The sequence below is a fragment of the Dufourea novaeangliae genome, unplaced genomic scaffold (assembly GCF_001272555.1).
Source record: "Dufourea novaeangliae isolate 0120121106 unplaced genomic scaffold, ASM127255v1 scaffold89, whole genome shotgun sequence".
Lineage (NCBI taxonomy): Eukaryota > Metazoa > Arthropoda > Insecta > Hymenoptera > Halictidae > Dufourea > Dufourea novaeangliae.
This window is the reverse complement of record NW_015373988.1, coordinates 4,516,808-4,535,561: the sequence shown is the minus strand read 5'-3', so window position 1 is coordinate 4,535,561 and position 18,754 is coordinate 4,516,808. Positions and strand designations below refer to the sequence as shown.

The 18,754-nt window shown below is 38.4% G+C and overlaps 2 protein-coding genes across 2 annotated transcripts in view; one reads left to right on the top strand and one right to left on the bottom strand.

The window, feature by feature from the left end:
• LOC107187466 (fasciclin-1) overlaps positions 1 to 18,754 on the top strand; it is a 198,059-nt gene that overhangs the window by 99,999 nt on the left and 79,306 nt on the right. Inside the window, exon 4 of the mRNA XM_015575571.1 lies at positions 11,879 to 12,069. Coding sequence (XP_015431057.1) covers positions 11,879 to 12,069 — 191 coding nt within the window. The remainder of the gene's footprint in view (positions 1 to 11,878; positions 12,070 to 18,754) is intronic.
• Positions 1,844 to 6,368, bottom strand: LOC107187617 (origin recognition complex subunit 3). Its single transcript, XM_015575757.1, has 13 exons — positions 6,219 to 6,368; positions 5,676 to 5,807; positions 5,474 to 5,594; positions 5,253 to 5,407; positions 5,020 to 5,177; positions 4,846 to 4,954; positions 4,597 to 4,761; positions 4,300 to 4,497; positions 4,115 to 4,231; positions 3,749 to 4,036; positions 3,430 to 3,663; positions 2,678 to 2,797; positions 1,844 to 1,915 (listed from the first exon to the last, which is right to left on the bottom strand). Exons 1-13 carry the CDS (start codon positions 6,240 to 6,242, stop codon positions 1,844 to 1,846), a joined length of 1,893 nt encoding a protein of 630 aa, XP_015431243.1. The 5' UTR covers positions 6,243 to 6,368.

Here is an 18,754-nt window from a genome sequence, read left to right as displayed (position 1 = left end):
CTAAAGTGAAACACTCCAAGAATAACGTCCATTACTTTCTGTAATCGAGTTACTGAGCCAAGCCACGTGACTGTAGACAAGTAATACACAGTACATATTGGGTGAATCAAGTATCCTTCGAATTTCCTCTGGAATTTCGAGCCCTAGGTCACGCGGAACAGGGTATCATATTTCGTCGAATAACAATTCCCGTAGCAGATTTAAATGAGCACCGGTGTGCCAATTAATGTCCCTTAATTAAGGAGATATTTAAGCGTTTAAATAATATAGTTTCGCGTAAGCCACAGGTTGGCTGGAATAATTGCAAGTACCAGCGCCCGCGCCAGCACAGATTCCGGCGGTTCTTGGTTTCCGTGTCACCCAGCGTTGGATAACGATAACGCAAACTCTATTAGGAAAGTTCCGATCAGCCATGAGCCAAGGTGTAGAATTCGGATGCATAAAATCGACGAGTGGCGGGGGTCGGTTAAAGGTGGTTCGCGTTACCGTTAGAGACAGTCTGTTATCGGGAAACAATTGTGGCCGTAATAAAATTATCAGCTCGAATTGGCCGCATAATGTACATTATATCGATGCAGCTGGTGGTTGTTAGTCGAGAACGCACGTGATCGCAACGGCACTAAATACTGTCGGATTATTGCGTGCAATATTTCATCGCGTTTTGCACACGCGTATGACCCTCCTCTTGCAATAACGCTGCGAAAATTAGATCGTATATATTCTTCGTTCTTTTTGTTCCAATTCAATTCGGTATCGTTTGCAACTTAATTTTCTTTGGTACTGTACCTTGGTATCCTTTTTCGATACTTATTTATAGCAATAAGAAGTTTATGATTTATGTATACTTTGTGAGTATTTTAGTATACTCTGAAGAAAATATAAATATTTCATTTAGAGGTTAATTGGGGTTTTTTGGACACAGTGTAATCAAACTGGTCATAATAATATTGAGATTTTGTTATTTTTGCGACCTAACGCAGATAGGCGATGGTCGCAACGATCTTTGGGCTATCAATACGGTCGGCAAAGCATCATAAACGGGGATTCCTGGATAGCTGCACATTACGTGCTGTCTTAAGAACATTTTTTTTTGTATTTCAACGCTGACTTTCAGAAACCCCTCAAAATAATACATACACCAAGTCCCACTTCTTCCACTTCATATACCAATCAAAATTCTTCATTTTCCACCATTACACAAATATTTTTAACTACGCATACAACCACCAGACAGTACGCGTTCAACCACCAGCCAGAACACATCTATCGGTCAGAGCATACACAACTAGTGCACACATACACATACATCACAGTGTTACGTTTGTTAAAGTTTAAATTTGTTACCAAGTGGTGTTAAATTGTTCAAGTCACACCATACACAATCACACTATCTTCCAACAAACTCCGCGATATTAATTTACCATCGAGCAGTGGCAAATCACAAGCTTATCGTGAGTATGCTGCAACAGCTATATTATTATCTTCATTTTCTATTTAAAGTTTACACTGGCGATAATACGATGTTGGTAAAAGTGCGGAAAAATGCAAAACGTTAATTATCTCGAAGTAAAAAAAAAAGGTAAATAAGGAGAGGAACAACAAAATACAATCATGTATAATATATAATAGCTTTATTACAAAACAATATTTAGTAAAAATATATAAATTCAGTGAAGATAAGTCTTGAAGCGCGTGAGCAGGCTCGAAGAGTAGGAGATTCCGAAACAGCCAATGATTTTCACGTGAGCCGCTTCACGTGATCAGTTTTCTTCCGTGAACTCTTGATGAAACCGAGGAACTCGAGCTCGGCGACCGCTTGAGTAAAACGGGCTCTAAATCTCGGTTAAGGATACCTTGGCGCGCGATAAAATTCACGCGGGAACACGTGTGAATTATTCAAACAAGAGGTATGCAGCTCGAGCGAGTTATCTCTGCCGGGGGCTACGATTTCACCATTACGAGCTATGATATGAATTTCAAACGGCCAGTGGTTAGACAAATCTTTGCCCCGCTCCATTACCAAACGGGGTCATTTGGCCGGGCGAGAACCACCCTAAATTGTTCGCAACCCGTTGAACATTCACGAATACCTAGTTTTCTTTTTCAATCCTCAAACAACAATGTGACTGGGTCGTTTTCACTCGCGTTTTCAAAAACTTCATTTAACTGAACGATTTCCGGTAACTAATTATAGTTAGTAATTCTTTATATTAATTTAAATAACAAGGAAGTCAATTCACGAAGAAATTTGTTCAAATATTCAGTGTGTACCATCCAAACAAGAAAAAAAAACCATTTACAGCTCGTGTCTGATTTTCTTCGAATTGCATTTGCTATTTAGGTCGCAATCCTGCGCTCTGCCGTTCCTGTGCATCCCCGGTACACGCGAGGTAAACTTGAAAGCTCACATTTTTAAAGTTGCCACGAACCAGAGCCCTCTGAATTTTCCTCGGCCAACAGCGATTCGTTGCACTTACCCGGTGCATTTTCAGGCTGCTAACAACCGCAGACGATAAAACAGCCCGTGCCCCCCAACGGGCATCCATTTACAATGTCGTGCTCGCGTTAATCACTCGTCGTGCCGATTAAAATCACGAGAGAGGGGGGGCCCCCGGGGTGCGTGACCGTAAGTGTAACCCGAATTAACCTGTAAACACGGTCACGAACGGATTGTTACCTGTAGCCAGTCGTACATATTGATCAGCTTCCTGGATTCCAAGTGCAGTTTGTAAATTATACTGAGGTCTGGCAGAGTAGGCGGAATGGCGTCGTCGTTCTCCAATTTGCAGCACTCGCACTGAAATATGTATTTCCAATTAAGTTGGACGTGGGGACCGATCGTTTTCCATTAAGCAACGGTGGGTCTCCATAATCGATATCCATCGCGACCCGTTCACGGATGGGATCGATGGTAGAGCAAGAGTTAGATGTGAAACGGCTGGTGGTTGGTGAAAATTAGGTATTCTTCGCGGAGCTGGGTTAGATTGATTGGACGAACGGTTCCGAGGTGAATGAAATTATATAATTTACAAATTTCACACCTCGACCGCTGAAAATTCCCCCGCGAAACTTTCTGTACCAGTCTCTGGAGACGCTTACGAGCTAATTAATCGAAGACTTTTGAAACTTGTTACGGACGCGGGGCTGACGAGTCCGCCATTTTTAAATATTGGAATATGCATGTTTTATAGATTTGTCGGGAATAGTTTTCTGAATTCATTCAGAAAGAGGGATTTCAAGTATTGGATAGATGTAGCCCATATTTTAGAAAGTGGATCTAGCGAACAGAGGAATAATGAAGCAGGGTTAAATGTGACGTTAGAGGGAATGTCTATGAAGATCCATTCGTACTTAGAACTATAAATTTTCCAACAACTTAATATGTATAGCCTTGATCGATATTAACAAACTTTTTCATTCTTCGCTTACGTTCATGTACACCTGGGGATCGTTAAGTCCAGTGTGTATCGCGGCCCTCAAAGATCCCCGAATATGTTGTTTCGCCAAAGTCCCTTCGTTGAAGCAAAATATCTCATTCGCTGGTATATGATGCGGATTGACCAAGCATGCACAGAACACCTGCTCATCCAGGTAATTAATCACGTCCAATAGGGCCTGTTTGTAAGGCGACCGAGAGTGCGCTTGGGACATCTTTAGCAGTTTCTATGGCGAAATCAGAAGTCAGATACTATAACGCTTATTCTCGACGGGAACAATCCAAGGTTATCTTCACAGTTTCATATCAGACCTCTTTCAATTGAAGTCTACTCAGTTTCTCGCCAGCGGAAAGAACGTCGGTAGATTGTGCGGATGTCTCTAAGCTAGCTTCCTCGATTTTTCCTATATGAGCCTGAAGATCCGTTCTTATTTTCTTCAGAACTGAATCTTTGGCTTCTTTCATGATGTCAATAAGAGAATTTAATTTCGAGACAAGTTCTGTCTTCGATAGAAAACTCAACAACTGCAAGCACTCTTTGTACTCCTGTGATTCCTTTAGATCGTTCACGTACACTGCTCTTGTGTAGAATTCCCGTAACTAAAATTTAATTTGGCTTTCTTTATGGATGCTTATCCTTATAAGGACTTCTTCTTTCGTATTTATCTTTAGTAGTACCTGTTTACCCATGGGAGAGTTTGGCAGTGGTGCCATGAAGACATGTAGACACCTCAATACTATTAAAAATCGATGCATATATCGGCGAAATTTGTTTAATAAATGTTTCAATATATCCTGTAATAAATTTTTCTTCTGAGAGCACTGTATGTATTAACAATCGTGTTAGTTGGTGATTATGATACCTTGAAGTTCCTATTAACTGACTCTTCATTCTTGTTTCTCTCTTTTTGAAGTTTTTGAAGATACTTTTCTATTGATGGTAACTTCTTAATCTCGTCAATGTCTTCAACAGTTAACGAAGATATTCTGTTCTCAATCTCTTGTGATTGACAACAGAGAGAATTTATATTGTTTCCATAAAAATGTTGGATCATACATATCTACAAGTTTAACATCAAGTTCATAGAGACATTAATTTAAAAAATACTTCGATTCCTAGGAATTCGTAGTTAATAACAGATAGTGACTAAAGTTAATACCCTGTAATTTTGCAAAAAATGCTCCACTGAGAAATCATAAAACAGAAATATATCTGTTAATAGCTGAAACGCTCGTCCAGTTAGTTTAAATGGTATGTTTGTACAGAATACAATATTTTCTATTACTTCGGATAATATATTCATCTGTGTTTGCGTGTGAAAAACCTACATAAGATATAGTTATAAGTTCACAATGAATCCACAAGGAGTAATAACTTTATTAATTATCAGAATGATAAGTGCTATTACTTGCACATTTAATTTTGAAGTAACATCATATGATAGAGATCTATGAATAGCATGCAAAGTGGTAGCAACGCCAAATATGAGAATGAACTTCATTGTATTTGCATAAGAACTGAAAAGTTTAGAGATTAATAAGATTGTAATATTATGATACACAAAATGTCATTGCTGAAATACCTAAGTATTGAAATAAAATCATGTAATACTGCTGGAGAAGAGCTTTCAAAGTCAGTTATAATTATAACAAGAGGAATATTTGGTTCGCAGTGTTCCTCATACCAATCTTTCAAAGCACGCATGGTGCACTGACTTTTTTTTGCCTGAGTGTCTTCATTCTACAAATTATTGTATGATAAGTATCATTTATATTTTTTTATAATCTAAGAACATTTATCTCTAAAAGAACTAACCGTGTCATGATTTATCAATTGATAGATTGTTTCTTCCAAAATGTTTTTTAAACTATTTGAATCTCTGCTCCATATAACTGCTGTGTGTGCTGTTATTGGTTCTAATTTTGAGATTATTCTATTAAACATTATTGCATGATCAGGAACATTAACTCCTATAATGAAACTATTTTTAAATTACAGATTAAACAGGACTATATCCTATTAGACAGTATAATCACCTGTTAATACAATGGCTGTTGAAATCTCATTTTCTAGACTTTCTAATGGCTTTGTCTTAACATTGGTAACAAATGATTCTAAATCGGTCAGAATTTGTTGAAACATAGAAAATCTGATGTCCTAAAATGTCAATATAACTTACTAACGCAACAAAACATGATATTGAATAGGTTTGTGTATACATTATTTATAACATAATACCTCAGTAGCTTCCTGAATGCTTTCCCATATCTCTTTATAAGCAAGATACCATGGTACAGAAAAATAATCTGGTGACTGAAACTTTGTGCTCTTATCGCCAATCTTGTATTTGCCTTTGTGTACAAAGACACCCTAAAATATACCTATAAGCTATACTTTTATAATAAAAAAAGCTACCAGTATTTCAAAACAGAAAGCTATCTTTTACAACTATAAAATGACACACATCAAAGTCCATCGATAGTTATTAAGATTGAGAACATTAATGTAAACTAATAATGGAGTATCATGAAATAAATTTTCTCTATTTTCCTAAATTATTAAAATAGATCGAACGTAAATAGATCGAAAATTTTATAAGCAAATGCTATTGTAATAACGAAGAGAGATTTATAATAACAGAAAAACGTAAATAGAGAAACAATTCATTAAAATGTTGTTGGAAAACAATTTTGTATGATAACTGCAGTCGCTTGAAAGTGTTCCAAATGCCGCCTTCGCATTTGCAGGTTATGTAAGTGTAAGCAACAGGTTGTACAGTACCTTCGACACCGAAACGTTGTCCATTCTTCCGAGAAAAGGGCCAAAAGTCGTAGGCCTTGATCAAACAATAAAGGACTGAACAAATTTAACGAAATCACTTGACAATTACAACAGTAAATAAGAAACGAAAACGAACACAACTCTTGCCGGCGTTCTATTACAACTTACAACGCGTCATTAGTTCCTAAGGCGCTCCTAGGTAGCGGTAGTTGTCAACGAAAGTAATTGCCAAGGAATAAATAAATCATCAACGTTAAGGAACTACTCCTTTAAGTTGTATCGATATAAATTTTGAAATGTAGTACTTATTTTAGTAAGAAAAACTTTTTAAACTATTAGAAAGTTCGTACATTATTAATATAAAAAAATGTATTAATATTTTAAACAGAATGAATAATGATACTTTCAGATATTTGATGAGTATAATGTATTTTCTGGACCGCTGATATGAATTTATAGCCAACATGAAGATTTAAGGCACAGTGAAACAAAAACTTTCGTACGAATTAGTAAGTTTTTATATTATTTTCAATTGAATAAACTTCCTATTAGGTGATAGAATTTTTCATCAACTCAATCAGGTTTCTCCAAATATGGAAATTCAAATTTCCCTAAACATCCGTGGTCGGGTCACAAGTGAAAATTCGGGATCAAAGAATTTTAATACAGTGGGGTATGCTACAACGAACTAATTGATTCTAAAACCTCGTTCGTTACAGGATCTGTTCGTTGTAGTGTTTACATTGACATATTGTATGTAATTTTACAAACTATAGCAAAATATGGCAGCAGACTCTCCAAAACTATTCACCACACTGTTTTTAACAGATTCGTAACGTCAGTTATTTCTTTACCATGGTAACTAAGGCAGATTGGAACAATCAGTTATAACATATTTGTTCGTTACAGCATTCTGATTGTAATAATAAAATCTGTTCGCTGTAGCATTCGTTCTTTACTATATCATTCGTTGTAGCATACTTCACTGCACAAAAGAACAACGTGTATTCGAGTTAATAATGATAATAATAAATCATCCATAAAACATAAAATTTTACACTACACGGAATGCATAATCATGAAGATTCAATCAGTGTTACTTTCAGGAGATTGTTCTCGTCGGATTGAATTTCACCAAGTAGCCGTATAAAAGAGCCACGGATTCCGCGTTCGGATCCGCAATATAAAGGACCAATCCGTTGGGCGACGACCCAAATTTTCCGAATCAGGAGCCCGACCGAGCGGGTCGTGTCATTCGGATTTCGCGAGCGTAAGCTGCCACGATCATCTGAATCGCAAATGCGCCGATTGAATTCCTCGAGGCCGGGCAAACAATCCGGAAACGGAGAGTTTGATGCCGCGTTTCCTCGAGGTCGGAGGGGACGGGGGTTGCCCGTCGAACTTTCGTCGAACCGGTCGGTGGTGGGGGAAGAAAGGGGATGAACCCTCGTGCTGCTGCTTGCCCGTGGAACTTGCCTGCCCGGAACTCGTAATTGATTTAAAGAAGTGTCCAAACAAGATGCCACGCTTCGTGCCTCGCAATGCACCGGTATACACCCGTTGGATAGTGGTGCGAGCGTGCAAACGACCGTGCAACGAGCGACCCCGGAACTGAGATTATTCCGAACTCCTATGCGGTGCCCATGCTTTCGCATTTCTGTCAGGTCCTCCCCTGAAACTCTCTTGGTTTCCGTTTTCTTTCCCGTGAATTCCAATGAGAAACGAAATTTTCGACATTCTTCCGATAAGATGAACCGTCTTCTTTCGTCGGTGAAGTCAGCGCCAGAACTTTGTAGGTCAGTTTGAAATAGTTCGAATCGATTTCGAGCTAGGGTAGCGAAATGATGTACTCAACCCTTGCATGATCGCCCACGTTTGGGTGCGCTTCATTGGATACTTTAAGAATCAAGTATTCATTTTCCATGTTGTTTTTTTGTTTTAAAGGACTTTCTATTCTTAAATAATCCGCAATTCAGCTTCAGTGCTTCATAAATACGTTAATTGAAACCTTGTCACTCTGCGAAAGCTCGTTAAGCCTTATCATGCCGAGTTATCGATGTCTGCTGCTTTCGAACTTGTTTATCCTTCGAAACTTCAACGCTTCTAATGCTAGAAAGGAATATACCATTGAAACTGTTTTCATTCTCCGATAATTGTCTCGCAGTAGAACTACCCTGAAGGTGCGCAGTTTCTCAGACGGACTTACAGCGAAGCAAAAGGTATTTGTTAAAGATCAATTGAAGCTGTATTCTGTATCCACATTCCACCGACGACTTGATCCTTCGTGTGATTCATAAATTACTTTCTTTTTTTCTCTTCTAATGTATGCAAAACGTTGATCTCTTTCCGTGCCAGTGATAATCCGGTGACGCGTATTTTTTTTTTTGTTAGCCAGTGCTTCCTGGAGTCCATTTTTGATGAGGAACGAAAAGCAAAGCGGTGTTGGTATAGGAGTTTTCGACCCGGGGAATATAAATCGATTGCGCGAGCAGCTTTGTACGAATGTTCTCGTTTTGTGGTCGACCATCACACCTGTGCCCCAAGGGGCTCCCCCGGCGAAAATAAATGGGGTTCGATCGAGAACTTAATCATCCGCCTTCGTTGAAAGCGACGTCTGGGACAAAACGATGCAGAGATCAAGGGAGCTATTGATCGTCGAATGGAACGTATTTGTCCAGTTTCTTTTTTTTTTCCACGGGTCGTTCGAGGCGCTCGTCGTTTTCGATGAATAATATTCGCATTTTTATCAATAACCGCGACTGAACGGGAATTTAATGGACACTTTGGAGACACCGTTAGATTTACTCGAAATACTGTTGCTTACATACTTTACGTTAATTCGAAATGTATATTCTTTTGAAGATTTTATTAAGGCTGAGAATATATTTTAAGTATATAAATAATTCGATATAAAATCTAGAAGATACATATATTGGGTTAAACCATAGAATTCTTGCATCAATGTATTTTTACGTTTAGTCAATAACGTATCCACCACTATTTCAAATGTCTCAGCCATCTGAGAACATAATGATATATAATTTATAGGTTATAATAATAAAATAAAATATAGATATTCATCCCAGTAACTTATGAGTCTGCTAAAAGAAGTCTAAAAGTACCATAAATCTTATTTCTCTTATTCTCTTTACCAGATCAATTTAACGCAACACCTAATTTCCAATATCAATTCTCAGCTTCAATCAGAATGTTATATCATCAAGCAAATGAATCCATCGACAAGTCCATTCGTTAATTCAGAGAAAAAAAAACGAAACGAACTATTTTCAAAGGCTCTGTAGTTATTTAAAAGTAACTCACTCGCCACTCTAACTATCTACCCGCGAGATCGCTCGTCAATCACAGGCTGTATTTGCATATACGATCCCCAGAAGATCGATCTCGCCGTCCTGGCAGGATCATTTTCAGATAAGTCCCGGGGACCACGCAGCCGTAAAAGACGTTGATCCCCCGGACGAAAGAAGTCTCCGAGGCGCGTTTGAACGCAAAACCCGACCGTACTGTTCGGGTGGGAAAAGGATAGCGGACTCTCGATGGAAAAGAACGTTTTTCGCTGATGCGACGATAAAACGGTGCGCCGGGGCGGCCATCGAACGGGGAAAGAAACACGGACCGTGGTAGCCGTGTCGTGGTCCAGAAACTTGTCGAAACTGTTGTCGACTCCGTGGGCGAATCACCCCTGCGGTGGACGGTTAAAGAAAACGATTTCCACGGGGGCGAAAAGACGGTCTCCTCTCCGCTATACGGGGCAAACGAGAGAAAGTCTCTTGTCGGTGGTGTGTCTTTTCAAGGCAGAAAATGGCACCGACGACCGGCCAGCCAGTTTACGAAACAGAACCCAATTCGTAGCGTTCGTAATGATCCCTATTGTTGTGGCCTCGTTGGTCGTCGTACGAGATCGAGCGTTCCTCCGTCGAGGATGCAGAACGATATCTTCCGGAGGCTTCGGAGGCTGGAAAAACCACGGGATTACGAGGACATTCCAAGCTGGTAACGAGATAATAAACCGACCACCTTTGTACCTTTGCCGCGACCAGGCTCTTTGACCTCCACTTCTTTCCCTCCTTTTGTTCGAGCCACGCTTTTCTTCCGGTTACGTTTGTCCCTCCGTGGCTGTATGCAAGTGACTCTCGTGGGGGACGGCGGGGAATAAAATGCTACGGCGGATTGTAGCTGGGTTTAAAAAACGAGAGGGCTTTGGAATTTTGATTTTTATGTCATGGAGGAGAAGTGGTTTCACGAAGATATATTTGGATTCATCGTCAATTATTAGGACGGTGACTTATTAAATGATAGGATGTACTGAATTTATATTTCACGTCGATGTTCTTTTGTTTCTCAGAAATTGACCGTTCTGTCACTGATTAGGTATAGGATAGACTTGTCATCTTATGGAACTTCGTGTCTCATGTTCTGAAATACTGAATACTATGAAAATATATCCCTTTTACATGGCAGCTGTTTAAAACTAAGCATGTGTGTATATATGTGTAGATATAAATGTGAACAGTCCATATCAAATTTTAATTAAATAATATCTATTAAATTCATAAGAGCGGCGATAGTGTTTTTTGGTAAAATTAAAACTCAAATTGAGACACATCGTGACGGTGTTATTTTAATAAATATTGTAAGGTAAAAAATTAGCAGAACTTTGTTAACAATCAAATATATCAAGTGTTGGCTGAACGTTCGATTTCAAACGTAGCATAAGTTTTTCGTTTTCGAATTTTCTACCAGTCGAACGCGATAGGAATTGTTGGTGTAGGACTCATTTTTCATTACAGATAACAATTCGATCGGGGAACGGGTCACTGTTTTGCCTATCTTGGGATAGCGCACAAATGATTGTACGATGGGAACAATCCACGCGGGAACCATTTTTCAGGTTTCGATATTTTTCCAATCTGTACCAAGAATCGGTGCGCAACGTTGTTGTTGCGGTTTAATTGTTGCGATGTTTCTTGCGTGGTTGGATATGGTATTCCGTTTTGATTACAGATTTTAATCGTCACGGTCGAATTTTATTTATCATTTTCATATTGATTGTAGAATAAAATTCTAAAAAACTCTTGCATGACACTTTTATCTCTTTATCTGAATTCATAACTGTCTATTCCGAAAATCCGAACTTAAATGTTAATATAATTACTAGATTGCGAATTTTTATGCATTTATAGCATGTCCTAAATTACAGAACGTATCAAACAACATGTTTTATTATTACCGTAGTAAAGTTTCTAGTGCAACATTTAAAGTCCGGTCCAATTTAATCTTTATACATCAGTATTCAAAATTGTGTATGTATTTACATAAACTTGTGCAGTGTAATAATAATTGCAATACTGACATAATTTCGTGAATATAAATCTTTATTTTTGAACAAGTTCGAAATGTTTAATTGTCTAAAATAGGTTAAAATCCCCTCCGGGATTTAACCTGTTTCTGTCAACTAAACATTTATACATTATTATTATAATCCATTCTATATTTAAGAAAAATCCAAGGACCTAAGCTGCAGATTAATTATGCCTAATATTACAAAATTGAACATTAATCTGTACCATTATACCACCTCTGCCATAAAATGAAAACTAAGGAAGACCATAAAACGTTTCCCCCCTTCGTTTGTGTTGCAGCGAACTTTCCAAAGACGATCGAGAACCTGGGGGACTCAATCTCATCAGAGCTCGAGGGTAATCCTCCATTATGGGTCACTCGGAGGCCGAGCACGCACGGCGAGGAAGTTTACATAAATAACGCGAAGATTCTCACGGAGCAAAGTAATTTCCAGTCGAAGGTCACAGTCGGCGGCGACGTGAAAACGCAGGTGAGCATTAATCCCATGAGATTGATCAATTCGTGCATATGTGATTAAAGTTGGGTACGAAAAAAAAAAAAAGAAATGAAAAGAAAACGAACTCCACCGGATTCTTCCGTGGTCCGAGCGTATTTTTCTAACCGCGACCACCTAACCCAGACCTCGATAGTGGTCGCGGTTAATTTAATCGCAAATTACTTTTTTACGAGCGTAATCTCGCGCGAATAATTAGGTTGGTTTACGTGCTGCTTTGCGTGAACACGGCTTCCGGCGTTTAACATGATTTTCTCGAAACTGCGTCTCAAGAAGTTGGTCCCGTTGCACTTTCCTCGGTCGCGGTCGCCCTTCTAACGAGCTTTTAATGAGCTTCACGGCTCGGTTTCGCTACGTTGATGGGTATCGCCGGCCACCGATAAGCTCGTCGAATATTCTTTATCCCCTTGAGGGATAGTTCTTATCGATGGAAAGTTTACACCGCGAAACGGAACCCCGGGACTGCGATGGAAACGCGGGGAAACGGGATTGCACTTCGAAATACGAATTAGCTCGCGGTTACTGTGACTCGATACGTCACTCGAATCGAGAGGAATCGGAGACAGATTGTAGTTTAACCTTTTCAGAACGAATTTTTCTTTTTTTAAGAAAGAACTGAATAATGCAGGGTGTCCCACATAACGCGAGCACCTGGAATATCTCACTTGTTTTTGAAGAAACAAACAAATGTGAAGGGAAAGTATTATTTGGTTTGAGGGAGTAAATGCTAGGAGGAAAAATTTGTTTGAAGGTCATATTGTTCGAAATTTCAAAGTCGTTGATGTTTTTATTCAATGGCACTACATATTTTGATCGTCGTGGTTTAATAATTGAGTCAAGTACAAATCAATGACCTAAATAGAATAACCTTTATGTGAGCTTGAGTATAACAAATCCACAAATGTGAGAGAATAGGTTTAAATAATAAAATAACTACGATAGAGGAATTAGTGCAAAAATGTATCGAAGTTGATGGACATCAGTTTGAGCAGTTGTTAATATAAATTTTCTGCAAATCAAAAGTAAGTGAGACATTTAAGGTGGTCATGTTAGATGGAACACCCACTATAGCAGTACAGCTTATACTGTCCTGTTAAGGCTAATCAACGTATCTGCAAAAATCTTGTTTTGAGAAAGGAGCAATTTACTTTTAATAATGCTAACCATATGTTAAATGTTTTTTGTAATAAAGAAAGTACCTACGTAAATGTCTTACAAAGTGGTTAAAAAAGTGAAATGACTGATAGGATAAAGTAATTAATAATAGTATTCTGAATAGTAAATTTGATACTATTTATGTTTTACCAAAATTCTCTCCAATTTTTATTATTTTATCTTAATATTTAAAGCTGTGAATTTGCATAAACTTCTATTAATCAGACACCAGTGTAAATGTTAATTGGAGATAGTAGATATTATCTGGCAAACAAACTATTCATTTCATACTTTCTTCACACTATCTTGGAGATCTATTCGTTTTTATGTTTCCTACATGTAGCATGTATCATCCGTATCCACTAAATTCGACCAGTGAATATGGTTCCCGTTTCAAATTACCAAACGAATGCTTTCATCTGTGGCTCAAGTGTCATCGTCTGATGAAATCCATCGATGTGCAACTAATCTCTTGGATGAATCTGTTCGTACATCAATCCTCCCCCAGCCCCCTCCTCCCTCTCAACCCCTCATTCACCTTTGGATAGTATTAGCGAAACTTTCCTCATCCATTTAATGCGGGAGTTTTATCGCGGTCGATACTTGTTACTCGTTAGTAGAACACCGAAGTATCGGGTCATAATTAATGTAGACAAAAGTACGGCTAATCGAATAACTTTTTACAATCCGACTTGTCGAACTTCTGGCCGCAACAAATCCTCGATAAAAGCCCGCGGACATATTCTTGCGCGGTTTGACGGTCGATTCGTCGAAAACGTAGTGCCTGCTTCAAGCTTTATTCACTTGATAAATTCAGGTAAATCAAATAAACTATCCGTCTCAGGAGAAGTGGATCTGCTTATTGAAGGTAGTACTGATCAGACAATTGATTATTTACTCAATTACCTAACAGTAATAAACGTTGTTTCATTCTGGGAAAATCGCATCGATCCAATTCAGTATTTTTACATTTACGTCTAAGTACGTTTTTTGGTGGACTGGTTGCGTATCGGAGCAGATGGCGGCCATATTGGAAATTATAGAGACATGCATACCCTTTATAGATACCTTACAAATGTTTATTCGATTAAATGCTAAACTGTCTCGTTTTGTTTAACTATGTTAAATGTAACAAATATAACAACACTGAATTAGTAATAATCAATACAATAAATAATTAGTTAATTTGGTCGTTCAGGGCTAGAACTTCCGGAGCTGTCTGTCTTCGACCAAATCTTCCAGAAAACAGTCGTTTCTATTACACCTTACATTCATACAAACATTAAACCTTATATCTCATATTTTTGATATCTTGTGAATATCGACCGTCTCCTCGATTCTCTTCCATTTTCTACACGATGGTCCTGCTATCCTCGTAACAATATATTTGCAACCAATGTACAGACGTCCTTAATAAATAATACACGAAAATCAACATGCAACGTCAGCAAAGAAAGACTGGAACACCCACTAAAATTCTTCATTTAATACCCACTTGAATTAACATCGAATCGTTTTAAATATCAGCCAGTTTTCCCTGACATCCCAAAACGGGGTTTCCACGGAATCCAGAAGTCAGCCAACCTCGAGGAGTCGAAAATACCTTGAACAAAGGCATCGTTCCCGTTGACTAAACGCAGCCTCGATCGAATTTTCTCACGCAGCCTCGTTCCGCTCGCGCGAAACTATTCACCAAGTATTCAGCCGCGCGCGCCGCTACCGGCTGATTTTCAATTTACCCCCTTGACTGGAATCGGGGTTGCTTTGAAACTCTCCCACGGTCTTTCAATCCGTTCTTCTTTTTCGCCTCCTCGAGTCGCTGCGCGCGCGCGAACGCAGTTCGGTTCACTCTCTATCCCATCCCCAGGCCGCCATTTTTCCCCTCCATTAACCGTAACTCTTTAGGCGATCTCTCGCTGGCGGGTGGTTATAGGGGAGGAGGATAGAGGTCGGAGGGCGCAGTTATTCGGACTGGAATTTCTTTAAATTGTTAAGAAACAGGGACTGGCTGCCTCGGGCAACGCGTAGAGGAGGAAACGCGTTCCAACGGCGTCTAATGAGATAAAAACCCCGCGAGCTCTCCAGATTAAAAACGGGGCGCTGCTTCTTCCGACCTCGCGGCCACCCCATTCCCCTATCGCTCAATATTCTCTGTACACGTACGTGGAAGCTAGCTTTTCGTTTATATTTAATGGCAAGGAATGGAAGGTAACAGGGTGAAAAAGAACGAAACGTGATTGAAATCAAGTATTGGGTGTGTCTCTTGGTGTTCGAAGGGCTGAATCGAGCCGGTGGAAGGTAAGGGTTATTACTTTGTGAGACTTTTGAGAATTTTGAAAATGACTTGTTACTCTGTATAATGAGTATAGGATTTATTACTGATTTATGTGAGTCCATATGTAATGATTAAATAAATAGAAGTAGAATTTTGTTGAAGGTACCCTGTAGTTAGCAGACAGATGCAGAGTGGTCTGAAAACGCGTTTATCCTGGCTAAAGTCAAAATAGAATATTGAATATAGAATATAAAAACTTTCTAAAAGTTGTTGGTAATGAAGGGTTTTTGAAGTCACTGATAACGAATTTGATACCAAAAATTCAAGATGGCGGATTCAGTACTATGCATATATAGTCTGGAAACTCACTTTTCCTGGTCAAAAATTAAAAAGACACACTATCGACTTTTTTCAGCCTAATATATAGCAATTGTTTAAACTTTCATATAAAACAAGTCTTTGTATTTACTTCAATTGTACACAAAAGTATTCTGAATTTTTCAAAGAGATAGGTTTAATAATTTCTTCACCCGAAATTCCCAAAAATTCGTTCATTTTTAGCCCGTTTACACCAGCCCAAATCTAAATTTCTTCAATCGAAATCCCATCGAATATTCTTTTCTCAGTAACATCACAATATCGAGAAGAGGAGAAAGCAAACGAAATTTCGTTTCTTTTTTTCAAATAGATTTAAAAGTTCATGAATAATTCCGTTCCTCCGCGTTACTACGGTGTTTTCCCCCATCGTCCTTCGCGCGTTCATCCAGTGGACTCTATACGCGGCGTCGTTCTCCCAGCTGAGTAACGAAGGCTGCTGGAATTTCCTCGGAGTATTTTTTCGCTGGATCGTCCGGCCGTACGATGTAGTTCCCAGCCGTGGGTCGTAAACGCTAAAGGTGCCGGGACTTTGTCAGTTATTACAGCGCTTCCGCGAGTTGATCTCGCGTTCCTCCGAGGATATACACTTCCGCGCGAACATGAAAGCGGAACAACAGACGGTTTAAATAAGTCGGAAAATATTTTTATACGATTTCACGGTGTCTATCCTTCTTCCTAACTCTCCCCATTTCTCTCTGTATTCCCTTAACATTCCCGGGGCACAACACTCCCCAACGGTGACGCTCGTTTCGCTGCTGCAATTCAAACGCGATCTAATTTCAGCCCTTTAAACGGGGTAAATAGTGTCGGAGAGACCTGATATTAATGTTGAAGCAACTGGGGGCTTTATGATGGTTCGAGTGTGCCATTCGATTAATAATAATAGTATGTACATAGTTCGTAATAACGACGTGTGTTACTCGTTGTGATGCGTATTTCATAATTTATGATGTAACGCAACGAAATAATATTTATTGACGCTTCGAATTTATATTCATAGAATATTAAGCACTGTTTACGGATTTAGTATTCTATTGCGCGGAAACGGAGCCGCTGTTCTATTTGATACATCAAATTGAAATTTAACGCCGGATCGATACGGATCCTTCCGAGAGTGTTAGCAGTATCAAATGTCAATATTGAACTTTGCAGGGCGTAGTTTGGTGTTTGCTTTCGGTGTACCAATATAAAGTAATAATAATATTACAAAGTTTTATGTAAGGTCTAACTTTGTTTTTCGTTTTGTTCTTCTTTTTTCTATGAATCTAGAACAGTAGTGTAGCGAGACAAGCTAGTAGAATTAACAGTTATGGTCAGCCGAAATTAATTATTCATTCGCAAACGTTCGACGGAAAGTTTGTTTCCAGCACTGATTATACTGGGACGAGATCATTACGTATTCATTTTGTTTGACACACATCGCACGGCGGTTTGCGAATTATTTCGAAAGTTTGTCATTATTTCGAGGTAATTCCATGGTGTGTTTGAAAAAGAAACTTATACTGTTTGAAGTAATTATTCGCGTATTTGCTTAAATGCTTTATTAATATAATATTTACATAAATATAAAATGAGATCAGGTAGACGGTGAATTACAGAGGTATAATTCATTCAAACTGTAAATGTTGCACGACAACCGCGAGTGATAATAGAAATTTAATTATCTTTTTGTACTATATTTAACTGAATAATGTAGAATAGATAAATAAAAAAAGAAAGAGGTGTCTCTTACCGCTGAGTAGCTGGAGAAAATCATATAAAACAGATCCTCCTGATTGCATTACGAATATTGATGAGAATATTTTCGTTTTATCCATATTTAGACATGTCCTTTATCTGTTCTTATTTTGCGTGGTAACTGGAGTTATTGCAGAATTTATTGCACGACTTCAAAATCTAATTAAAGCTACGTTTGTCCCATTTGAAATCAAACTAATAACAAACTGAAATTGTATGAAATTATTTTCGTCTCAAGTAAGGATCCAACAAGAATTTCATCCAAATAGAAACCATAAAATAATTACGCAAACAATCGATTTATATCTGAAATTGGATAAAAATCTGTGTCGAATCAAACAGCGATCGAGGCTAACGGAACAGAAATTGAATTGAAAACGGTTAAAGTGAATTTTGCCTGCACGCCATATTCAAAATGGTTCGATATAAATTTATGATCAATCTGTATTCATTACATCATTTGAATAGAACAAACGCTATAAAGTCAGAAGACGAACGGAGACGTCGAAAATACACGACGTTTGGCTTCCTAAAAAGGTATTTCCGTTCGAAGTGGAATTCGACTTTCATCTGGATGCGACATAGCCGAATATAGGGGTGACCGTGCGTGGGTGCGCCTGAAATACGTATATCTGAATAATGCGAGCATATCCGCTTCGAATTCGATAGATATGTAAAATATATGCCGTATTCGCGCAAACTCGTTGCGGGACGTCGAAATATTTCATTGTTAAATCAATAGGGTATTATTGCGAGTTACGGAACGAGACAATTTGAAGCTGTCTTTATTGCCCGCATTAAAAAGAGCACGGTGACTATGTTATCTAATATTTCGAAATCAGTCCTTAACGTATTTTGTTACTATTATATTATACAAAGTAGCCAAGAATATTGTTTTTCAGCCATGAACGATTAAATCTAACCTCCGTAGTATCATACTTACGGCGTCATCTTAAAAATTATTGCAGTTCTAGGGAAGTTATCTGAACGAAAGTTTTGTAGTGACTAATAAAAAAAGGTCACCGCTGCATACATTATTAAAATTGTTACTATAAGAGTCTCGTGACATGAATCTAAATTGAATTTAACCTATAAAAGATTCATTAACTACCTGTC